The 25,867-nt window shown below is 36.9% G+C and overlaps 2 protein-coding genes across 4 annotated transcripts in view; both read left to right on the top strand.

Annotated features, from left to right (window-relative positions):
• Nucleotides 1-104: 104 nt before the first annotated feature.
• Nucleotides 105-18,224, top strand: phf20a (PHD finger protein 20, a). 2 transcript variants are annotated; one of them, XM_051911768.1, is made up of 17 exons: nucleotides 105-538; nucleotides 4,669-4,766; nucleotides 4,868-5,039; nucleotides 6,215-6,299; nucleotides 6,412-6,488; nucleotides 6,581-7,091; nucleotides 9,670-9,726; nucleotides 9,813-9,965; nucleotides 10,054-10,104; nucleotides 10,441-10,851; nucleotides 10,961-11,059; nucleotides 11,480-11,661; nucleotides 12,902-13,001; nucleotides 13,189-13,393; nucleotides 14,490-14,862; nucleotides 15,894-16,047; nucleotides 16,160-18,224. In XM_051911768.1, exons 2-17 carry the CDS (start codon nucleotides 4,684-4,686, stop codon nucleotides 16,300-16,302), a joined length of 2,856 nt encoding a protein of 951 aa, XP_051767728.1. In that variant the 5' UTR covers nucleotides 105-538; nucleotides 4,669-4,683; the 3' UTR covers nucleotides 16,303-18,224. The 2 variants fall into 2 exon arrangements, with proteins under 2 accessions (XP_051767728.1, XP_051767729.1); XM_051911769.1 differs by lacking the exon at nucleotides 4,669-4,766.
• A 145-nt stretch (nucleotides 18,225-18,369) lies between these two features.
• The window catches only part of ndrg3a (ndrg family member 3a), a 47,739-nt gene continuing 40,241 nt past the window's right edge, over nucleotides 18,370-25,867 (top strand). For both annotated transcript variants that reach the window (XM_051911782.1, XM_051911783.1), the window contains exon 1: nucleotides 18,370-18,537. The gene's annotated coding sequence lies outside the window, so the exon portion shown is untranslated. The remainder of the gene's footprint in view (nucleotides 18,538-25,867) is intronic.

Below are 25,867 nucleotides of genomic sequence, written 5' to 3' on the forward strand. Positions count from 1 at the left end.
TATATTTTCATATGTAGTTTTTTCCTGTGATGGTGCTGAATTTTCATTACTCCAGTCTTCAGTGTCACATGATCCTTCAGAAATTATTCTAATATGAAAAACAGTTGTGCTGCATAATATTTTTGTGGGAACCTGATTTTTTTCCAAGATTCTCTGAATGAATAGAACAGCATTTATTTGAAATAGTAATCTTTTGTAATTAACATTATTAACGTCTTTGCTGTTACTTTTTACCAATTTAATGTATGCTTGCTGAATGAATATATTAATTGATTTTTTTTTTTTTTTTTTTTTTTTTAATTTAATGACCGCAAACTTTTAAACGGTAGTGTATTAAAATGTCCGTGTCAATCACAATAATGTTACCAGACGCGAAGTCTCTTGACGCATGCGCAGTTCTGGTATTGTTCATACCGGTAGTCTGTGGAACACATTGGAAAATAGTAAGTGCGTCTCGCGCCCAACGTGGTTACAATAAAAGACGCTTTAATAGATGCACGACGCGCCTTTATAGTTAAAGAGACGGATATCACTGCAGGTAACTGATATTTATAGCATTATATAATACTGTTTTCGCAGTGGCAAGACTTTTGCTCGAGTACGGATTGTTTAAAGATGCTGTTTTAGAAAACTGAACCTGTAATTGCAGATTTTAGGTAATGAGATTAAATAAATGTCGTAACGTGCATTGATAGATGCATGTTGTGATTTACAGCTTGTAATTGTGGGAGTGGCGATGTACTCGCCCATTACTATCCATGTCATTATTCTCCTGGAGGGTGTGGATCAGTCAGGAAGTTAATGTCTGCTTGTGTTTTCACTAAGATGAAAATTATCCTGTACCATTTCAAATGGTCTTAAATGATATCCTCTGTCTGCTTTTTGGCTATAGACAGGCAGAAATCTGTGATCTGGGAATAATAAGCAGCCATGTAGTGTAGTATTGGAATATATGGCATCTCTATTGTTTCCATTGTCATTGTCAGGCACTTGGGGGCCCCTGATAAAATCACAGTTAATCACTCAGTTATATGACTACTCAGACAAGAGTAAATAAGTTAGTATGTTTATTGTGTTTTGTTATATATATGTTATGATTTATATGATTTACTTGGTATCATTATTCATTTAAACTGCAACATATTTTGATAGATCTATTTAATATCCTGTTCCTAACGTTATATTAAGATAAACGGAATGTTGAATCTAAACTTAAACATAAAAGTTACATATAGAAATAAGAGGCTTAGTTAAGTAGGCTATTGATAATTGAGTTAAGTCTGTTGTTCGCAGTGTGTTTAGTGGCATGATGCCATGACCTGGATTCTGAGCACCTACGCTGTTCCTAAGTCAAATGCTGTAGATCAGTGATGATCCGTGTTCCAGGGAGTACTGGGAAAGATTTCCCTATTGCTTTGATAGACCTATGAAAAGAAATTATGGAATATCATGACAAAACAATACATCTTTGTATTAATTGCTTATAGTTTTTAAACGTAATCATTTAAATAGTTATTAATATAATTATTCTTATTCGTTTAAACTATAATAATAATATTAATGGTAATGCAAATTTGTTGCATGAAAAATAAAAATCTTGGTAACACTTGACAATAAGGTTTCTTTCGTCAACATTACTTAACTACATTAGGTAAAATAAAGTAACAATGATAAATACTTCTAAAGCATTATTAAACTTAGTTAAAGTTAATTTCAATAATACATAATAAAATCAAGAGTTGTTTCTGTTAATATAATGGACCTGACATGAACTAACAGTGAATAGTGACATAAGGTGACATAGTTACATTGTACTTATTCAAATAGGCTAAGTACTGAGTAATATTACACCACGTTTCAAATTATTATGCAAGTGACATATCAGTAAGATTTCAGTAGAATAAACATTCAGATTTTAGTTTTTCTAAGAAAATGTTTGTTTGTTTATTTATCCATGTCTTTTTAGATAACTGGTATCAATCTCAGACAAAATAATTTGCCAGGTCTATGGAAACCCTACTTAGAGGTTGTTCCACATTATTAAGCAAGTCACAGTTCTCATGCAATATGGGGAGGAAGAAAGATCTGAAGATGAAAAGCATGAAATGGTCCAATGTTGTGCAAAAGGCATGAAAACAACTAATATTGTGTGAAAACTGAATGGAGATTATCGAATTATCATAAGATTTGTGAGTGATTTAGAGCACAGCAGAACTTGGTTAGATAAAGGCTTATTAATGAAAGTTCCTGTCAAAAAAAATTAATTGTATTAAAAGGGCAGCTATAAAAAAGCCAGTGTTGAGCAGCAAACAGGTATTTGAAGCTGCTGGTGTCTCTGGAGTCTCAAGAAGCTCTCCATGCAGGCTGGCAGTTGTGCGTAAAGATGCATTTCAGCCACTCCAAACCAAAGCTCACAAAGAGAAACATTTACAGTGGGTTTAGAAATACATGAAGACTCATTTTTAAATAGTTTTATTCACTGACTGATGTCGTACTACAATGGATGGTCTAAATGGATGGATTTCTGGATGGTTGGTGAACGGCCACCACGTTCCATCAAGACTGCGATGTCAGCAAGGAGCTAGCGGGTGATGATTTGGGCTGGAATATTGGGAAGTGAGATGGAAGGTCCCTTTAGGGTCTCTGCGGGTATTGAAATGACTTCTGCAAGATATGTGGAGTTCATAACTGGCCATTTTCAGCTATGGTATAAAAATGAGGATAGTGCCTTCTGAAATACAATGCACTATGCACTATCCCATGCTGCAAAAAAACACCACAGCAATAAAACTGTTTGAAAATGTATTTCTACACCCACTGTAAATGTTTCTCTTTGTGAGCTTTGGTTTGGAGTGGCTGAAATGCATCTTTACACACAACTGCTAGCCTGCATGAAGAGCTTCTTGAGACTCCAGAGACACCAGAAGCTTCAAATTTTTTTATAGCTGCCCTTTTAATACAATTAATTTTTTTGATAGGAACTTTCATTAATAAGCCTTTATCTGACCGAGTTCTGCTGTGCTCTAAATTACTCACAAATCTTATGATAATTTGATAATCTCCATTCAGTTTTCACACAATATTAGTCGTTTTCATGCCTTTTGCACAACATTGGACCATTTCATGCTTTTCATCTTCAGATCTTTCTTCCTCCCCATATTGCATGAGAACTGTGACTTGCTTAATAATGCGGAACAACCTCTAAGTAGGGTTTCCATAGACCTGGCAAATTATTTTGTCTGAGATTGATACCAGTTATCTAAAAAGACATGAATAAACAAACAAACAAACATTTTCTTAGAAAAACTAAAATCTGAATGTTTATTGTACTGAAATCTTACTGACATGTCACTTGCATAATAATTTGGAACGCAATGTAATTATGTACTTACTATAGAGTTACGGTTAGGGTTTGGTTTAGGGTTAGTTACTTGTAATTGTGCATAATTTACTGTTATTACTATAGTACGTACATGTAGTAACATGAAACTACGTCACCTTAAAATAAAGTGTTACCTGAAGCTGTATTTTTATTATCATTAGCAAAAATTAATAAATACTGTAACAAAATATTGCTCATTGTTAGTTAATGTTAGTTAATGCATCAACTAATGTTAACTTATGGGGCCTTATTGTAAATGTTGACTGTTCAGGCCCACAGAAAGATTTATATTACAAGTCAAATACTTATTGTTACAAAACAGTGCAATAGTGTCAGTAATCAGTGATCCTGATATGTGATTCTAGCATGCTGTGACAATACATAGTTGTTTTCTTGCCAAAACTATTGCTGTGATACTGTTCAGAGTGTAAGCTACTGTTATAAATATTTGTTACTTAAATTTATTGGAAAAGGTATTATTTAATCTCTTTTACTACTTTTTTTAGGGTTAATTTCTCTCTCTCATGTTAGCTCTTAAATAGTCCACTTGTAAAAACAGTATTGAGTAACACTGGACATTGACACAAATTTCATTATTCGATTAGATATTGATTAAATTAGATTCAATATCGATTAATTGGGGACTATCAGGTACAGTACATGGCAAATTTCCTCAAGGAAAAAGATATAATGCTGTAAACCATACAGGGAATCCCAGTTGGTAATTAAAGGTTTTTATAAAAATAACGGTCTAATAATAAATTTTTAATGACTTAATTATGTTTTATTGATGTCTTTCGGTGGTTGAAACACTGATTGAGTGATTACATGTAACATTATACAGATTTTGGTAAGTTGTACTGTAGCCTATCTTTCAACATACCTTCTGATGTTCATTCAATTTTATTTCGTGCTGTAGTAGTAAAGTGGTAGAGATGATTCGTTGACGCTTCGCTTGAACTGAGGCGCTACAGCGATCTATCACGCCATATTAAAGAGCGCCTGTAAAAAACTGTAGACTTTGTTACTTATCAGAAGTAACAAAGCTTATTGCGATATATTGGATGGGAGGTACGCTACAACGCTTTGTTCATTCATTAACTGAAAACAGCATAGACTGAAAGATCGATTCTATATATAAATGGGATTTAAGAATCAATATCCGTTCTTCAAAATGAGAATTGATTAAATCGAGAAATCGATATTAACTCAGCCCTAGTATTAAAATGATCTATGTAATGTAATCATCACTGGGCAGTTACTGAAATGTGACACTTTCATATTAGGTATTTGCTGACAATATGAGCAAAACACCTCCTAACAGGCGAGGAATTACTTTTGAGGTGGGCGCTGCTCTTGAAGCACGGGACAGTCTGAAGAACTGGCAAGTGCCATTCTTTTAAAAACACTTGTTTATTTTTTTTTTTTTAGCATTTCCATCACTTCTTTTTATAGAAAGCTGTCTGTATGTGATTTCGCTCCCAGGTATGCTGCCAACATCGAGAAGATTGATTATGAGGATGAGAAAGTCTTAATCCACTATCGCCAGTGGAGCCATCGCTATGATGAGTGGTTTGACTGGGCCAGTCCGTATCTGAGGCCCATGGAGAGGGTTCAGCTGAGGAGAGAGGGACGGCAGGAAGACAGCTTTATCCCTGTGAGTCACAGACTGTGCTCCTTAAAAATCCAAGTATATGAAAGCTAATCTAGGATCAGCCTAATGTATAAATCTGTTCAATGAGATGTGAAAGTGATGCTGCATCAGTCCTCTTGCTATTTCAACTGATTATTACTGTGTGGATCACAAAAGCAAATCTTACTGTATATCAACCAGTCTACCCAAATATACTTTACAGATACTTGTCCAGCTGGTAATAACTAACTGTTCATTCATTGGATACATTAAAAGTGCAATTCATACTTACAATGGCTTGAGTACACATCTTCTGTGATGAACATGTTTTTAATTTCTGACTTTTTGATCATTTTTTATCTTTTGAAAAGAAAATGTTGTAAAGTAGTTTAGCGTAATCCTTTATTATATTTTCTTAGAAAATTATATCTTAGAAACTTTTGAAACTACTGTTTGAAAGTTTGGGGTCATAAGATTTTTTAATGTTTTTGAAAGAAGTCTCTTATGCTCCTCATAGCTGCATTTATTTGATAAAAAATACAGTAAAAACTAATATTGTGAAATAATATTAAAATATAGCTGTGTTCCATTTCTGAGATATTTTAAAATGTAATTTATTTCTGTGATGGCAAAGCTGAATTTTCAGCATCATTAATCCAGCTTTCAGTGTCACATGATCCTTCAGAAATCATTCTAATTTGCTGATTTGCTGCTCCAGACAAAATATACTTATTATTAATGTTTAAAACAGTTTTGCTGCTTAATATTTTGTGTGGACCATGATACCTTTTTCAGGATTCTCTGATGAATAAAACATTCAAAAGAAAGCATTTATTTAAATTTGAGATCTTTTGTAACATTATAAATATCTTTACTGTCACTCAGTTTAATGCATCCTTGCTGAATAAAAGTGTTTATTTATTTTTTAAAAATCTTACTGACCCCAAACTTTTGAACAGTAGTGTATATTATAACAACTTCTTCACTGCTATTTGTTTATATTAGTTTTGTGGTGCAGCTAACGTGCAGAAAAAAAGCAGGAAATTATATCATATGACCTCTGCAGACCCACTTGCCTATGTGTCAAGGTCAATAAAAATCAGATCATTTGACCCTAAATACTGATTTGTTGAGCCACATTTAAAATCATTGTACAATGCAAATGAATGAATTATGTTTTCATTTATAATTTTTGGCAGGGATTTCATGTGAATGACAAAGTTCTTGCAAGTTGGTCTGATTGTCGATTTTATCCTGCTAAAGTCTTGGCCGTCAATAAAGATGGTAAGCTGTTGATGTATTTATTGCATAAAACAAATTTTACGTGAACAGACTCTTATTCAAATTGAAATGTTATGTTTCATATGTGATTCAAATGTACAAAATTATCCTGCAGCATCCTACACTGTTAAGTTCTATGATGGTGTCATCCAAACAGTCAAAGGAATCCATGTGAAGCCCTTTACCAAAGAGGTTCATTTTGTATTTGTATCCTATTCATCTCTATTTCAGTACCCATTTTGGCCTTCTCTTCTTTTACTCATTCTCTCATTCTCTCCAATTAGAGTAGAAAGAAACTAACTGACAAAAATGGAGAGAAGTCTATGGTAAAAAAGACAGTAAAGGACAAGAAAATGGAGGAGAATGAAGTCAGCGGTGATAAACAAGCAGAAGGACAGACTGACCGTGTTCCTGAGGAAGAGGAGGGTGAGAACTCGGTCTTGGATGGAGAGGAAGGTGAACAGAAGAAAAGCAATGGGAATGGGAAATGCCTTGAAGTGGAAAATATAAGCATAAAGGAGGAAAATGCAGAGGGAGAGAGAATCTTAGAGCAAATAGGGCAGCACAACTACAGTAAGTTATTTCTGAAGAGGGGCTCGGGGCCTGAGGAGAGAGAAGAGAAGGCCAGGGTGAAAATGGAGGACTCTGTGATGATTGACTTGGGCATGAACTTTAATGAGGGGATGGTAAAGAGAAATGAGACAGAGGAAGCAGAAGTCCTGGAACAAAAAGAGGAGGAAATCAAAGGACAAGTTCTTCCTCATGACAGAAAGTCACGGAGGCAGCGAATAAGAAGTACGTACAAACTTAAACTACTCAAAGTGATTTTCTTGAATGTATCCAAGTGACTTGTAGGTTGTTTTCCCTGAAAAGTATAAACGTGTTTCTGTGGCAGTATCAAAACATTGTTCTGTTTGTTTGAGAAAAGAACAAGGCTAAACCAATGGTGTGAGTTTGGGGCGGGGCTATCTATTTGACTGACCAATAGCAGGGGGAATATTTGGGAAACATGTTTGAACCATCATTATTTGCATAAGCTCGCATAGTAGAGGGGGCTCTAGCTTAAGTGATAGTGTCTACCACCACTATGGGAGGATTCCAGAGTGACTTGAGGTCTACCTGTGCATCCCTGAATCGACTCCAGATCAGCTGGACCACCTGGGGATGGAGTCTCCATTCTCCCAGTAGCATGAGCTGTCGTGAGAGCACGTTGGCCACACGATTGAGCTCGCCCAGAATATAAATGCGACCTGAGTCGCTGATGACTCCAGAGGAGGAGATGTTGAGTTGTGAGCGTTTATATACGCCGTCCGGATCAACACGTGCTTGCCCTGAAGCAACGGCCGAAACCGGTGCAGGGTGAGAAGCACAACTCTATGCCAGAGGTCTTCAACCTTGTTCCTGGGGACCCACTGTCCTGCAAAGTTTATTTCCAACCTGCTTCAGCACACCTGCCTGTGATTTTCAAGTGATCCTGAAGGTTCAGGTGTGTTTGATTAGGGTTGGAGCTAAACTCTGCAGGACAGTGGGTCCCCAGGAGCAGCGCTGAAGACCCATGCTCTAGGCAGTTGATATGCCACTGCAGTCGAGGTCCCGTCCAGGAGCCTGAGTCTGCGTGCCCGTTGCATACAGCGCCCCAGCCCATTCTGTTATGACAACAGCATGCCTGGACACTTGTTCCTAGGGCACTGCGGCCCATAGAAAGACTAGGTCTGACCAAAGGCTGAAAGTTTGGCGACATATCAGTGTGATGGTCACACGGAGTGTGCCATGCGCTAGGCCCATCTCAGGACTCGGCTGTGAAAGGTCTCATATGCATGAAAAGGTCTCATAATCATCAATCCAATCCATTACCTCGGATGCCATATGCCCCAGGAGCCTTTGAAAGGCTTTCAGTGGAACCGGTGTTTCCCCCCTGGACATATTCAGGCATTTCAGCACCGACTGCGCGCGCTCGTTGGTAAGGCGCGCTATCATATTGACAGAAATCTGCTTATCTACTCCATACTGAGAAAAGAGATACTCTGCACGGGGGAGAACTTGCTCTTTTCCCAGTTGACCTGGAGCACTAGGTCCCTGTGTTGGCACAACAGATCTCGAGTGTTAGCTAGAATGAGCCAGTCGTTGAGATAGTTTAAAATGTGAATGCCCACTTCCCTCAGCAGGGCAAGGGCAGCCTCCATGACTTTGGTAAAGACGTGGGGAGACAAGGACAGCCCAAAGGGGAGTACCTTGTACTGGTACGCCCAACCCTCGAAGGCACCGAAGCAAATTTCTGAATGAGTGGATGTGAGCCGCCATCTTCTATACCCTCATGTATGGTGGAGTGGCTTGGCATGCAAATTCCACTCACCAGTACCACTGGCCGTTTTTATAAAACTCAGAGGTGATTGGGGCTCCCACGTGAGTCCCCATTTGTCAGTCATCAACTTAATGTCAAACTTCAAAAGTTTGACAAAACAAAATTTTTAATCGCAATATGGTTCAGTGTAATTATCAAATTGCAAAGGCTGTGATTACTTAAATTTATGCATGTGTTTTTTTAACGTGAGCATCTTATGATCCTGTGTTTTTGCAGTAGCATGTTTACCCACCACGCAAAGCACGCAATTGCGTGGGGCCCCGCGGGCATGGGGCCCCCCTTGCGATTTCCCCCCAGTGGTGTAGTTTACGTGATATGCAGGTATATGCCGATACCAAAGACTATAGAATAACACAAGACGCGTCACTCGTATTATTATGAATGGGAGAAAGTGCAATGCGCAATATGGCAGAATAAGTCCCGCCTTCTAAATAAGAGCCAATCGCCAATTGGTAAAGTCATCGCGTCACTGCAGCGACCGCTGGAAGCTCCGGTTCCTATAGAAACAGTCAGACGCGCGCCTCCGAAATGAGACACAAATTTAGGATTGCGCATGTGCGTTAGCTTTATCCAGCCCGGAAATTTTTTTGTCATGATTCGAGCGTTTAGAAACAAAAATGTATGAGACAGTTGTTGTCAGATTTCATTTAAATATGAAATTTAATTGAAAGCTTGGCAAACAGCTTTGGAGAATTTGATGTTTTCCCATTCAAAGAGATAGGAGCTGCACTTGCATGCCCAAGAGGCGTTTCAAAGATGGCCGCAGAGTGAAATGACTTGTCTTAAAGGGACTTTGCCGATACCCACTAGGAAAGGTCAAGGATTTTAGTATACCCATTTAAAAAAGCGCGAGGAAGCGGATTTGGCGCTCTTTAATGTGGCGTGATCGCTGCCTCAGTTCAAGAGAAGCGGCAGCCTGAAGCGCACATGAACCGATCCTCTTCTCCGCTCTAATACCAGTTACATTTATTTATTTTAAGGTTATTTAAAATGTAAGTTTATTTTCTCTAGGGAAGAGGAGACTATCAATGGCACGAAGGAGCTCCAAAAAAAGCAAGACTGATTCAGGTTTGACTATTTGAATGTTGCGTAAAAATGTTTACTAGTGCCATAATGGTAGATTTCCTTATCATTCCATCATCTCTTTCCTCCAGAAAAAAGTTTTCATACTGATTCCAAGCCCATATGCGCATCCACCAATCAGAGAACTCAAGGAAAAGGACCAGACCCCTTATGTCTGACACAACCGTCCAATGACACAGCAGTACCTAAGGCTCAGTGCCAATCAGAAACCTTTAAGCCTACAGGTGAGATTCTACCCACCACATCTGTAAAACACATATTTACTCAAATAAGACCTATAATCAATTTTTTTTTTTTTTTTTTTAATTGTAGCAGTGAAAAAACAAGCATACCAGAACCCTAACCGGTTCAGCAGAGAACCATGTGAGTAACGATCTCTACTAAAGGGATAGTTCACCCTAAAATGAAAATTCTGTCATCATTTACTCACCCTCAAGTTGTTCTAAACCTGTATGAATTTCTTTCTTTCGCTGAACACAAAAGAAGATATTTTAAAGAATATGGGTAACCAAACAGTTGATGGACCCTTAGAATGTTCTTTTGTGTTCAGCAGAAGAAAGAAATTCATACACGTTAGGAAATGATATCAGAATTCTCATTTTTGGCTGAACTTTCCCTTAATAATGAGATTCACTGAATCATGAATCATCAGAATGATCTTGAATAAGTGACGATGAATGTAAAATCTACTTATCACAGTATACAGAGTAATCAGAAACCAACCGCCACCAGTGCTATCTATCAACCTGGACCATAATCTATATAAATGCAGTGCTCCTGGCTGTACGAAGTCTTTCCGCAAAGCAAAACTCCTGCACTATCATATGAAATACTACCATGGAGATGATCGTCTGATGGAACTGGACCAGATCAGGGCAATGGACAAACAGACCGCACTTAATAATCAGGATGGCTCCAAGAAGAGGTGCATTACGTCGCATGAGTGTGCACAGGTGACTGTGAAGAGACGCTCTCTTGCGCCCCCTGTTGTCAGTGCACAGAATTACCAACGATGGCCTACACTGAAGGACAAGACCAGAGAGAATCAGCTAGACAGCAACATGCATAGATACTTCAACAAGGAAAGAGAGAGGAGATTTATGGAAATGGGTATGGCTGATGGATAAAATTTATATAGTATTTCACAGAAAGCATGTGGGATTAATAGTGTTTAATACATGACATGATCTAACTGAGCTTTGTTTTTTGCCTTTTGTAGAAGGTGTGAAAGAACGTGACAAGGTGAAAGAGAAACAGACTGGAGACTTCCTGCGTATAAAGTTGAAGGAAAAGAAAAAGATGAAGAAAAACACATCAGGTAACGAAAAGCAGCATTTATTTACAGATAATGCAATGAGTTCTTGAAGCGTTGATTTTTGAGTGATGGTAAATCTTTATTTCTGTGCACAACAACTGTAACTGCAAATCTAAAATCTGTTCGTTGCAGTAAATATAAATTATAGAAGTGTAAATTATATTATATAATCTCATAACAATATTATATTGTCACATGTATGCAAAAAATCTTGCGTTTTATAATTTAAGAAAGAAAAAAAGTAACATTTTGCTCTGCTATTCGTCCCCTTCCTGTCAATTTATATTTTCACTGTTAGTACATTCAGCTGTGGTTTAACTGAAGCTTTCGTTTCCATCTTAATGTTTTGTAGAGTTTATACATAGTTTTGCAATATTTAATTTTTTTTCCTCATAATTCAAGTCATATTTTATATGTTTCCAGATGAGGATAGCATTTCTGATTGGTCCTCTGACAGCTGTGGCTGGAGTGAAGATGAAATGGGGGCGGATCTGGATGTCATCGCCTCCCCTCTCAGCTGTAGCTCTGTAGCCTCGACTACAGGAAGTCAGGAAACTGTCCGCTGTGTGTGTGAAGCAGAAGAGGAAAATGACTTCATGTTACAGGTAACCCTTAATTTGACCTGCACAGTACCATTCAAAAGTTTGGGGTCAGTAAAGATATTAAAGGGTTAGTTCACCCAAAAATGAAAATAATGTCATTTATTACTCACCCTCATGCCTTCGTTAATCTTCGGAATGCAAATTAAGATATTTTTGTTGAAATCCGATGGCTCAGTGAGGCCTGCATAGCCAGCAATGACATTTCCTCTCTCAAGATCCATTAATGTACTAAAAACATATTTAAATCAGTTCATGTGAGTACAGTGGTTCAATATTAATATTATAAAGCGATGAGAATATTTTTGGTGTGGCAAAAAAAGAAAATAACAACTTATACAGTGTCGGCCGATTTCAAAACACTGCTTCATGAAGCTTTGGAGCGTTATGAATCAGCATGTTGAATCAGCGGTTTGGAGCGCCAAAGTCACGTGATTTCAGCAGTTTGGTGGTTTGACACGCGATCCGAATCATGATTCAACACAAAAGATTCATAATGCTCCAAAGCTTCATGAAGCAGTGTTTTGAAATCGGCCATCACTATATAAGTCGTTATTTAGTTTTTTTGGAGCACCAAAAATATTCTCTTTGCTTTATAATATTAATATTGAACCACTGTACTCACATGAACTGATTTAAATATGTTTTTAGTACATTAATGGATCTTGAGAGAGGAAATGTCATTGCTGGCTATGCAGGCCTCACTGAGCCATCGGATTTCAACAAAAATATCTTAATTTGTGTTCTGAAGATGAATGAAGGTCTTACGGGTGTGGAACGGCACGAGGGTGAGTAATAAATGACATTATTTTTATTTTTGGGTGAACTAACCCTTTAATACTTACATTTAACAAGGATGCATTAAATTGACCAAAGGTGACAGTACAGACATTTATAATGTTACAAAAGGTTTCTTGAGCACCAAATCAGCATATTAGAATGATTTCTGAAGGATCATGTGACACTGAAGACTGGAATAATGGCTGCTGAAAATACAGCTTTGACATCACATTAATAAATTACAATTTAAAATACATTAAAATAGAAATATATTTCATAATATTACTGTTTTCACTGTATTTTAATAAATGCCTTGGTAAGCATAAGAGACTTCTTTCAGAAACATTAAAAAAATGTACCGACTCCAAACTTTTGAACTGTAATGTATATATCAGTAGAAGATTTAGCTGTAAAATTATCACTATTAACAACAATCACATTTGTTGCTTTTCCTCTTGCATCTCAGTGTGAAGAGTGTCTGTACTGGCAGCATGGAACCTGTATGGGTCTCCTGGAAGAGAACGTTCCAGAACGATACGCTTGCTTCATTTGCCGGGATTCTCCAGGTTTGGAAGTGATTAGTGTTGATTTCTGAAAAAAAAACCCTGATGTAGTCATCAGGATGAGTGGCAGTTTGAGTAGTTTGACTCAACATTTTGTCAATTCCCCTTTCTCTTGCTGGGAAATTAAGGAATTTTCTGCTGTTTTAAGCTAATTTTTGGCTTACCAGTGCATTTCTTTGTGTGTATCCAGGGCAGAACAGAGGTCAAAGACAGAGCCTGCGGTACTGGTATGATAGGGACTGGCTTAGCACCGGCCATATGTACGGCCTCTCTTTCCTAGAGAACTACTCCCACCAGAACGGCAAGAAAATCGCAGCCACTCATCAGTTGTTAGGGGACGTTCAGCATGTGGTGGAAGTCCTCAATGGCCTGCAGCTCAAAATCAGCGTGCTACAGTAAAGCCACATTTACACTGCTGTTCTTGATGCCCAATTCTGATTTGTCGATTATATCACATTTTTTTGACAACCAGCTTACATCTTCTTTTAAAAGTGACCCATATCTGATTTCTGCATTTACGCTATACACTTGATGATAGCTTGGTCATTACACATTACACCCTTGTATCTAATGTTATAAGCTAACACAATAATATATCATCACTTTTTCTAAACTGCCGATGGCTGAAATGACATTAATATGCCAGCTAATGTCTGCAAAAATGTTGTTTACCCTTACCTGTAACGTTAATGTTCTCATACTCCGGCTCTTCACAGTCCAGTGACAACACGGCATCCTCTTCTCTAAAACTATCTAGTATCTCAGGTGGTCGGCAGCTTGGCTTGTCACCTAAAATGCCTTCTGTTTGTTCGTAGAATGGGAATATAATACGGCTAATTACCACTCTCGTTGTTGTGGTCTTTGACCGCCCTGTACTTGCTTTTTTAGCTTTTGATTTTACGTTGACACTGTAGCCACAAACTCTTAAAATCGCACCTTCCCTTCTCGTCTGAAGTTTCTTCAAATACAGCTTTGTTTCTATAACAACCCTTCATTTTTGCCTGCACTGTCTCTTCGCCCCAAAGGCTCAAAAGACATAAAACTTCAGCATTACTCTACTGGGTTGAGCCTTTGTTCTCCATTGCGGCATTGAAAAGAGTCATGTGATCATGGTTGAGTTGATGTTGTTCGCCACCGCCGCTTTTTCAGTGACGTACGACTCACGTTGACAGGGGAATATCCGATCTGTCCGCTTACATGGCAGGTGCAAATGCATGTATCTGATTCATATCAGATTTATTTCCACATATGAATGAGGCCTGAAACTGATATGAGAATATCGGAATATCTGAGAATATCGGAATCAATGCTTACATGTTTGTGGGTCATATCCGATCTGTGCCACATGGGAGGATAAAATCGGAATTGGGTCACTTGCACAATGTAATGTAAATGCGGCCTAAGTGATGCAGTTTTATCTCTGTTTAAACCAATGAGACACATGCTGTTAGAAATGCCACATGTAAAGTGTGTTATACCACTTTTCTGCAGGAGCCAGACTCATCCAGACCTCAAGTTGTGGCAGAAGCCGTGGAAGCTGACTGAGAGATCCAGGATGAAAAGCACGGCTCTTCCAGACGCAAAAACAGTTTCTTCATCAGCATCCTCAGAATCCATTTTACGTAAAGAGCCCTTCTCTTCATCCTTCCAGGACTACATTAGCAGTGAACACTGCTACCAAAAGCCACAAACACTGTACCAAGTGTTGGAGCCGAGGCTGGTGCTGAAGACACAATTTGAGTCGTTGTTGGAAAACCGATCACACAATACTGAGAGAGTGCTGAAGAATGAACCACACTATTATGGAGAGATCCAACCAGCACTGCTGAAGACATCTAGTACTCAGCTGTTCAACCACAGGATGGTGAGGGTCAAATGAGGTTAATATTGCGTGATTAAAGCGTTAGTTCACCCAAAAATGAAAATTCTGTCATTTATTACTCACCCATATGCTGTTCCACATCCGTAAGACCTTCGTTAATCTTCGGAACACAAATTAAGATATTTTTGTTGAAATCCGATGGCTCAGTGAGGCCTGCATAGCCAGCAATGACATTTCCTCTCTCAAGATCCATTAATGTACTAAAAACATATTTAAATCAGTTCATGTGAGTACAGTGGTTCAATATTAATATTATAAAGCAACAAGAATATTTTTGGTGTACCAAAAAAACAAAATAACGACTTATATAGTGATGGCCGATTTCAAAACACTGCTTCATGAAGCTTCAGAGCATTATGAATCAGCGTGTCGAATCATGATTCGGATCACGTGTCAAACCGCCAAACTGCTGAAATCACGTGACTTTTGGCGCACCAAAAATATTCTCTTTGCTTTATAATATTAATATTGAACCACTGTACTCACATGAACTGATTTAAATATGTTTTTAGTACATTAATGGATCTTGAGAGAGGAAATGTCATTGCTGGCTATGCAGGCCTCACTGAGCCATCGGATCGGATTCCGAATATGAACGAAGGTCTTACGGGTGTGGAGGGTGAGTAATAAATGACAGAATTTTTATTTTTGGGTGAACTAACCCTTTAACACTGTCCAGATCTGTGAAATATAATCGTCACGGTCAAATCAAAAGGTCTGATTCTACATTGAGCTGACATTTTTATTAAAGGAATAGTACATATAAAAGTGTATTTAAATAGAAATACATATATTTATTAAATATGTATCTAAAGTAGAAAACAGATTGTATTAATATTTCAAGATATTTACTGTATTTTTTTATTAAATAAATGCAGCCTTAGTGAGCCTAGAGACTTTCAAAAACAATCTTGCCAGCCCCAAACCTTTGAAGAGTAGTCCACACTGATTGTTTGTGACTGAATGTTAATTACACTGAATGCTACAAGTAATGAGTGAATGTGACATTGTAGGATGTAGGAGAGAAGCTTGAGGCAGGTGGTGATGGAGGCGGGGTTAAGGGCGGAGCTCAGCCCCAGGAGTGGAGGATCAACCTGCTGGAACATATCGAGACTGTACAAGAAGAGGTTACTCACAGGATGGACTTCATCGAAAGGGAGCTTGATGGTGCGCCAGAGGGTTTCAGGGGGCTGGATTTATGTTTTGCAGTTTTTCATGTGGGGGATTTTTGTTTCGTATACATTAAAGCTAATAAATCAAAACTCTACCTTTTTTTTAGTGCTTGAAAACTGGCTGGACTGCACGGGTGAGTTGGAGCCTCCAGAGCCATTGGACCGTCTGCCTGAACTCAAGCAAAGCATCAAACAGCTGCTGAATGAACTGGGAAAGGTGCAGCAGATCGCTCTGACTTGTGCCACATGAGGGCGCCAGGGCATATTTCACTATCATCAAAGGACTACCTCGGATTAATACATTCCTATACCGGGCCACAAAACCAAAGAGCCTAAAGAATAATAGACTGAGGACAAACTGTTTGTTACAGAGTCGGTGATTCTGACTGTGGACTTGGAATTGAGAGCGAATGTCGCAGAACTTTATCACCTCACCTATCCTTTTACAGCAAATGTGATCCAGATGCTTTTCATCCTTTGTTTCACCAAAATGAAACCTATAACAAAATACTTTAAATGTATGTTTGCCGAAAGGTATACAAGACATGTCTTTGTCATTTAACAATGCACTGCATGCCATGCACCATTTTCTTAATATTTTTACACTTAGTCATAAAGCAAGTTTTTTTTTTTTCAGAGAAAAAGTAATAAGTTATTCATGTTTAATCTAAAAGCCTACTTGGATAGTAACGGCTAACAAAGGCAAGGCTAGTAACCTCTATAGTAACCCCATTAACCTCTATTTAACAAGTTGGGTGTGAAGTAAAATGTACACAATGAAACAACTGTTTATGTGCTCCATTGTATTTAAAGGACCTTATGCTTATAAAAGTTCAAATGTTTTTTGAATATTGCATATTTATTTCTGAAAAACTGTGAATTTCATAATTGCCACAATCCTCTACTATACTATTCCTTTAAGTGTTGTGCAGTAATGTGGTCTGTGTCATCACTTCATTATGGATTAGCCATAAAATGTTTAGTATATTAACAAAGACTGAACCACATGACTGTTTGTCTAAAAGCAGAAACTGGAAATGCTGAATTTCCTGTTCTAAATGCATTTCAGTATTGCAATTCTAAAATTTAAATCTATGCACATTAGCTATTATCTTGGTGAACATACACTACCGGTCAAAAGTTTAATGTTTTTCAACGAAGTCTCTTATGCTCATTAAGGCTGCATTTATTTCATAAGAAATACAGAAAAAACAATAATATTGTGAAATATTATTACAATTTAAAATTATGGTTTTCTATTTTAATATACTTTAAAATATAATTTATTTCTGTGATGCAAAGCTGAATTGTCAGCATCATTACTCCAGTCTTCAGTGTCACATGATCCTTCAGAAATCATTCTAATATGCTGATTTGATACTCAGTTATTATCAATGTTGGAAACAGTAATTTTTTTTGAAACCTGTGATACTTTTTCCAGGATTCATTGGTGAATAAAAGGTTAAAAAGAACAGCATTTATTCAAAATATAAATCTTTTCTAACAATATAAATCTTTACTATCACTTTTTATCAATTTAACACATCTGTGCTGAATAAAAGTATTAATTTCTTTAAAAAAAAATGACTGACCCCAAACTTTTGAACGGTAGTGTATATTGTTACAAAAGATTTCTATTTTAAATAACTGCTGATATTTTTTAACTCTTTATTCATCAAAGAATCCTGAAAAAGTATCACAGGTTATAAAATAATATTAAGCAGCACAACTGTTTCCAACATTGATAATAAATCAGCATATTACAATGATTTCTGAAGGATTACGTGACACTGAAGACTGGAGTAATGATGCTGACAATTCAGTTTTGCATCACAGAAATAAATTATATTTTAAAGTACATTAAAATAGAAAACCATCATTTTAAATTGTAATAATATTTCACAATATTATTGTTTTTTCTGTATTTATTATTAAATAAATGCAGCCTTAATGAGCATAAGAGACTTCATTCAAAAACATTAAAAATAGTAATGTTTCCAAACTTTTGACTGGTAGTGTATATATAAAATTCTGTCATTATTTACATATATCTTTTCAATACTGTATGACTGGAAAACCCTCTATATTATGCATTATGTTGAAGATTCGCTTGTTTAACACGTTGTTGAAACTTGAGACAGTTACAATAAAAGCACTTTGTATGCATATGTGTATACGTGTCTGCTGGTGATTTTCTGGAGTAGAAAAAATATTGCGGAAAAAAAGACGATAAAGACGTGACATGATATCATAGATAACCTCACGGGGGCGATAAATCGCGTATAAGGGGGTCTTCCAAACGCGTTGAGTGTAATGTGGGTAGCCCAGAAGGCCCCGCCCACCGAGTGACATCAAAACACGGCTGGCAGAGACGGCGAGCAGAGAAACGTGCGGACGACGATCCCTGCCACCAGTCTCTGTTCACTCAACATCTTTGTGGGGGATTTTTCCTTAGTCAGATCCAAGTATTCCTCAAGACTGATTGGTGAGTTAAATGCCTAATTTTAGAACTGAACTAGTACGGTTGTTATATGAATATGAACAAAACTGACGGGAATTAAGACATTAATTTAGCGTGATAGTGTTGGTCATCTCTACAGCGGCTAATGTAATTCCATTTAAAATGGCTCCATGTTTTTAAACTGCTGGGAGCCACAATAACGTCGATTTCCATCACAACAGCCGCTGAACAAGACAGAAAAGAAAAAACACGCACATTTTGATTTATTATAGATCGATTTTTCCCCTTATCTCACACATCCGACACCGAGGATGTTGGGTCTTGTAGCCAAAAATAGAAACTTTGTACCTCACTAGATGTAATGGGTTGTAATTCAGTGCATTTTAGTCCATTCGTCGCTGCAGATGTTTCATAGTTGGTTCTTCTCGTATAGATAATGAGGGCCAGCTGCATCCTACATTGTCTTGAATATGATTTTTCTTTGTCTATAATATGTATACATATATATAACAGTTAAAATGAAAAGATGCTGTTGTCGTCGTCGTAGTGTATCTGAATTTGCATTTGTCTATGGCTAAATTATTTACGTCGGTCTAACTTTGATTTGTGATTGCATCAAGTTTTACATTTCCTATAAATGTAAAATTCCTATTAAAAAAAAAAAAAAAAATTCTCAGTAGATTAGGACTTCTCGAAGGACGCCCATATATCAAAGACGTACTGTAAAGTGATAGATTTTGGGCTAGTTTGAGTTATATGTGAGAACTTCCGGCATGACACAAATGACATTGTCCTCGGTCACCTGCTCATGGGAAGGTCGCAGTGCTGATGATGTGAACTCCATGTGCTCGCAGGTGTGTTGTTCAGCACACTCAGACACTGTGGTAGTGCACTACACACTGTTGACACAATAAGCAAACAACACTAACCTGTTGTTATCATCAACACAGGGCTCCAAAAAATCTTTTTGCTGAAATCTGTTTGTCGTACATACAATGAAACGTTGTTTGTTGTTTTAGTACACAGTATTTCTGTTAATCATTTGTATTCAAGACAAAGCTTTAACAGATCTTTACGCTGCTCTTTGAGATGAGCTTGTAATTTTCCATAGAAATCCAATGAAACTTTCTACCCTGCACACTAACAGGTATTCCATATAGGAAATTTCAGATTTTGTTAGGTATAATTAATAATGGTGCGTTATCCATGTCTTTTATTGTCTATGAAAAGTTTGTGACTTGAGTTAAAGGTGCAATATGTAAGATTTTTTTCAGTAAAATATCCAAACACCACTAGGCCAGTGCTATATATTTTGTTCACTTGAGTACTTACAATATCCCAAATGTTTGCAACTATTTGTAAATCATGAGAAAATTGCAATTTTAACCAAGGCTCCGGGACGTGTGAGGAGTCGCCTGTCAATCGCGTCATACCCGCGTTACCCTCAGTTTCCGGTTTTATTTTGTAGAAACCATGGAAACACAAAAGACGCTTTAATATTTACATGTTTTAATAGACAAGGGAACAACTGTTTTGATATATTTATAGACAGAAAACTAATTATTGTTATATAGCTCAACAAGTTTAGTCTTATTGTTTAAATCTAATTTTCTTGATTTTTTGCGAGTACCATGCTTTACCATGCCTCAGAGAAAAACACTATTTTGTGAAGTAGCTAACATAGCATAATCAGATGCAGCTTTATTTTTAGTAACAGTAATACAGCATTTTCTCCATCATACAATATGTTTTAAAATGAATTGCATGCCATTTATCAACACAAGCCATCCAGCATTTATTAATATGATATTCTAAAATCAATCTAGCTTACTGCAGTGTGCAACAAGTGTCTCACAGCAGCCACCGAGCGAACGCACGAACATCATTTTCAACACACTCAAATGTATCTAATATGATAAACAGAGGCTGTGTTACCTCATACTCATGACCGGAAAAGAGGAAGCAGCGCCGGCGACTGCGGAATAATAAAAGTTTCGCTGCTTGTGTTGCGCAATCGCTCCAGCGGCCTCGTTCAGCTCCCACAACACTCAGTCCTGCTCTGCTTCATACTACAGTAACGTTAATAATCGCATCCATGAACATGATTTCTTTCCGAGTCCTATCCCAATTGTTTTCCACCGGCTGTGAGGTGAAGACCGCATGTCCCAAGATTCTGCGCTCAAACTTGGCGTCATCAAGCTACGCCTTTGTTTTGAAAAGGTCTCTAGCGACCTCTAGCGGACAGAAAATACTACATATTGCACCTTTAACCCATTTTTAGTTCATTAACACTCCAAAAATAAAAAGTGAATCACACAGGATTGGATATGTGAATCAGAAGAATATAATCTATTTTTATTCTGATTTCTAGCCTTGCTTTAACTCATTTTACTGTCATTACACTGTAAGTTCTCTCTGTTTTAATTTTCCCTTATTTTTTAAAATGTGTAATCAGTGTAAATAATTAACATTTAAACATCTATTTGTATATGCAGAGCGAGCAAGAGAGAGAGATTTGGTCTGTTCCTGTAGGTTTGCATGTAGAGATAGATAGATGTCAGGGAATCCTGGGACTCTCTTGGGAGCTCCAAGCTTTAATTAAGCTATGCTCGGTTCAATTGAGTGTGCTCACAATCTCAATAACCCTTCTTATCAGGATTGTAAGACCAGCACGAGGGCCAATGAGTATAGCCCATAGTGCTATACAGAGGAAAAAAGAAGACACTTCATCTTAAACTGGCCGTTCTGAATGTGTCAGATCTTATTTGAATGTAAAATATCGTATTTTGGTGTGTGTGTGTGACAGATGAGGCATGTATCAGTGTGTGCAATAGAGTTAGTGCTAATACATGTACCCCCGATTTCACAGACAAGGCAGCCTAGTCCCAGACTAAAATGCATGTTTTAAGTGAAAGCAACTTGCACTGAATTATCTTAAAATACGTCAGTGCCATTGTTTTGTATCAAAATTTACACCAGTTATGTTTTTTTCTAAGGTACATTTATTAAAGCTACTTAAATTGAACTAAGGCCTAATCCTGACTTAATCTAAACTCTGTCTGTGAAACCAGGCCACAGTATAAGGGACAGTTCACCCAAAAATGAAAATTCTGTCATTATTTAGTCAACCACATGTCAATCCAAACCCATATGCTTTTATATTTTTATTACATTTTGAAGAATCTTAATGCAGCACTTTGCCATACAAGGCTCATACTGCTATTCCTTTAAATAAACTAAGCAGTGCATTTCGACTCACACTCATAGCATCCTCTGTATAAAGCACCTGCTGCAGGTGGAGCAATATCACAGTTGTCAGGCTGTTGAGTTTGGGATGTGGACAGATTCCAAGCTGGTCCTCCAGACCATCCCTCACTGCAGGGACTTGCAAGACTGCAAAACCAAAGGGACACTCTGTAATACTTAATGCGCTATATTTGAATTCAGATTATGCTTCACCAGACAAAATTTACCATATAAAGCTGACTTTAAAGGATTAGTTCACCCAAAAATGAAAATAATGTCATTTATTACTCACCCTCACGGCATGAGGGTAAGTAATAAATGACATTATTTTCATTTTTGGGTGAACTAACCCTTTAATGTACATATTTTTTCTTCATAATATTTATATAATATCTAAGATATTTGGTGAAGTATATTTGTTTCTTGTAAATGCCATTTTTAGCAAAAAATCGAACTTTTATTAGCTTTGTGATACAGAATGATACCGTTTCCATATACTACAGTACAGTTAAAAAGTTTGAGGTCAGTAAGATTTTTTTAAAAGGAAATTAATACTTTTATTTTAACATTTTAACATGCATTAAATTGATTATACATTTCTTTACAGTCTTTTTTTTTAATGTTACAAAAGATTCAAATAAATGCTGTTATTTTGAATTTTCTATTCATCAAAGAATCCAGAAAAAAATCTTATCATGTTTTCCAGAAAAATATTAAGCAGCACAACTGTTTTCAACATTGATAATATTAAGAAATGTTTCTTGAGCACCAAATCAGCATATTAGAATGATTTCTGAAGGATCATGTGACATTAAAGAGTTCAAAATATAATAACATAGAAAACCGCTATTTTAAGTTGTAATAATATTTCGCAATAATAACATTTTTACTGTATTTTTGATCAAATAAATGCAGCCTTTCTTTCAAAACATCATTTTACCGACCCCAAACTATTGAACGGTAATGTACATATATTCCAGGGTCTTTCAAACAAAAGCATAGTAAAACTTTGGTACTGTTTTGCCTTAAAATGATTCAATTAATTGTTTAAATTGGTTTCAAAATAAACTGGTTTTATTTTGTAAGACTGTAGGTAGTGATTTAATATAACCTTACAGACAAGGGTTTACTGAAAAACAAGTTGATTGTTTGCAAAGTGTAATTGCTGCATAGCGAATGGTGAATATGATGCTCTGGAGCGTTTGTTCCCGTGAGTGTGCTTCTTTAAGTGCAGTCTAGTGGGGAGAGAGCGGAGGATACAAACATCAAATGTCTGATTTGTTTAGTGATTCAGTAGTGGGATTTTAAGGGCTTTCAGTAGATCTGTTGCATTGCACTGCTCTCTCCCCGCTTTAACCTGTAGTCAGAGACGCTGTGAAACTGGTTTCGGCATATGGCGGCCATGGTTAGCATGATGGTCTGAAGATTTGTGAGAGTTTCCTGTGACCTTAATATTTCTCATTTTCAGATGTGCACCTTGTTAATGAGCTCAAACCCATCTAATATCTGACCTACAAAAGGCGAATCATCCCAGTGCTGGATCTCTGAGCTCTTTTAATCAATTTCACCAATTCGATCTTTGTCTGATTAACATTAAAGGTCATTCGCTCTGGCCTGTCGCACGGGCCTTATGGGTTTCATGTGGTTGTCCTGGACTGTGGCCAGCCCACTAAACCTGTGTCTTTGGTTTTTGTGCCATGTTTTTTCTGTCTCCCATCGTTACCTCCTCCCATTTTCACCTTGACAGCTGTGCTTCTGCCTGATGGCTCAATATCAGGCTGGCCTGCTGAGATGTCTCAGTCTATGATCATCAAAATGATCATCAGATTTCACACTGACCCTGCACTTTTTCAGATCACAGCAGAATCTCTTATTTTATTTGCTCAGTGTATCTTCATGCAGCTCTTGAATTTTAATCTTGAGCAGTAGTTTGCACTAGATCCCTAAGGACTCAGGGCTCTTAAAAGAAAAATATATTTATAACAATCCTTTTGTAAGAACAACAGTATTCTGCTTTTGCAACGTTTTTTTGCATGAGCTTCAATGAAAATTCAGTGTCTCTTTAGCTTTTTACCCTGAAATGCCTAGTGTGTTATTAATAATAAACAATGTAAAATAAACTGCCATTTAAAAGTTTGGAGTCCGTAAGATTTGAATGCATTGAATTCATCAAACATGACAGTAAAGACATTTATAATATTACAAAAGATTTATATTTAAAATAAATAAAAATAACTTTCTATTTGTCAAAAAATCATGTTTCCACAAAAAAACTGCTTTCAAAACAATTTTTTTTTTTTGCACCAACTCAGCATATCAGAATTATTTCTGAAGGATCATGTGACACTGAAAACTAGAAATAATTGTTGATAAAAATTCAGCTTTGCCTTTGCAGGAGTAAATTACATTATAAAATATATTACAATAGAAAATAATTCTTTTAAACTGTAATAATATTTAACAATATTACTGTTGTCATTACTGTATTTTTGATTAAATAGTTTCTGTTGATAAAATCAATCGCCTTCATTGAATTAACTCAAATTTTTATTTTCAATTAACTCAATTTTAAGGCAACCAGGTAACTTACTTTTTTAAGTTAAACCAACAATTCATTTTTACAGTGTATTGTCTTGTTGAATATCCTGCTTAAGTCTGAAATACAAATAATCGCATCAGTCAAAGACCTTCTGAAGGCATTTAAATAAAACACAGTTTGCATATTTAGAATTTAGCCATTCAGATCATTTTTCAAGCATGGATGGTGGCAGCCTCTCTGAAAAACATCAGATTACCAAAGTAAAATGCATATTAAATTGACTTTAAGATACATTTAAGGTAGAAGTAAACAGTCATAGAATGTTGTTCAGATGAAATCTGACTCAGAGCACTTCCCCTGGCCCTGCTGAAGTCAGACGGTGGGATTTCCCTTTAGACTGTGCTAATGCAGGTTCTCTTAAATACATTTAGACCAGGCTCCACATGCCACACGTTTAGATTTTATTTATGGCTCTGTGAGCGGTTGCAGAAAGTCATTTACCCAGCTCACATCTTGTCTGGACAGGTTGTAAATTTATTTTCTGTCATTTATCAAACCAGATTAATTTGTTGACATCCATCTAATGCACCCCATGCTTTGCTTTGTGCGTCTCTGGGGGATCTGGCACCCTTATGAGTGATTACCTTGCTGATTATTTATTACCTCATTTTTGAGATAAGAAGTAAATATAGAATGTGAATTATATATGTGCACAGTATTTTAGATCTGAAATAAAATTTGACCATCTGCTTGTTTGAAGGCTTTAGTCTCACACTGTAATTTAGCCTTTAAATCCTCATGCTTTCGGTACAAAAACTGAGGCTATAGTTTCCAAGAATTCAATCACATCCCTTCAAAGCCTCTGCAGCATTGTGCAAAGCAGATCATCTGCAGAGACAGATGCATTCTGTGATGGGATTGTTTTGATGTCACATATGATGTCCCCTAATAAACCTGACTAAAACATTCTGCTTTTTACTAGGGTAGGCCTTGTGCTGTCTGCACAATACATCAACATGCTCATGCATCTAATAATAATCATAATTATCATCATAATGATAAAGATATTCTAAAAATCATTCTAACACCGTGTCTACACTGAACGTGACAAACCGACCATTGCAAAGCACTTGAACTATGTCAGAAATTTACTTTCGGGAATTTGTTGTATCGTCGCGCCACATCCAGTGTAGACAATATCAGTGGGTTCTATTATCTTTTGATGCGTCGTGTCGTGCCGCTCGTGTCCGCCGTACACGGTGTAAATATAAAAGAATAGCAAGGTCCACAACACAAAAATAACGATAACGGCACAGAGAAACGATATCATTGGAATCCCTTTCAGAACGTTTTTTTTTCCCAGCTGATAAACAATAAAAAAAATTGACAGTTAATCACAATCCATCCTGATTTAAAGACCTCTTAAAGTGGCAGAAGACAAAACTGCAGTGCGCTTATAATCATAACTGCAAACTAGTCGCTTTTCGGCGAAATTCGCTGTTTTGAATCTAAATATGTCATTTATGTGAATCGTGTAGATCCGAAGAGTTTTTTTTGGGGGGTGGGAGG

This window comes from Ctenopharyngodon idella, chromosome 11, assembly GCF_019924925.1.
Source record: "Ctenopharyngodon idella isolate HZGC_01 chromosome 11, HZGC01, whole genome shotgun sequence".
In the NCBI taxonomy this organism is placed as follows: Eukaryota; Metazoa; Chordata; class Actinopteri; order Cypriniformes; family Xenocyprididae; genus Ctenopharyngodon; species Ctenopharyngodon idella.

Bases quoted from the DNA above. Each gene is read 5' to 3' on its own strand.
- phf20a (XM_051911768.1), top strand. From the start codon at position 4,684: ATGAGCAAAACACCTCCTAACAGGCGAGGAATTACTTTTGAGGTGGGC. The intron at 7,092-9,669 runs GTACGTACAAAC...TATTTTCTCTAG, and splicing joins ACGGAGGCAGCGAATAAGAA to GGAAGAGGAGACTATCAATG. The intron at 11,662-12,901 runs GTAACCCTTAAT...CTTGCATCTCAG, and splicing joins AAAATGACTTCATGTTACAG to TGTGAAGAGTGTCTGTACTG.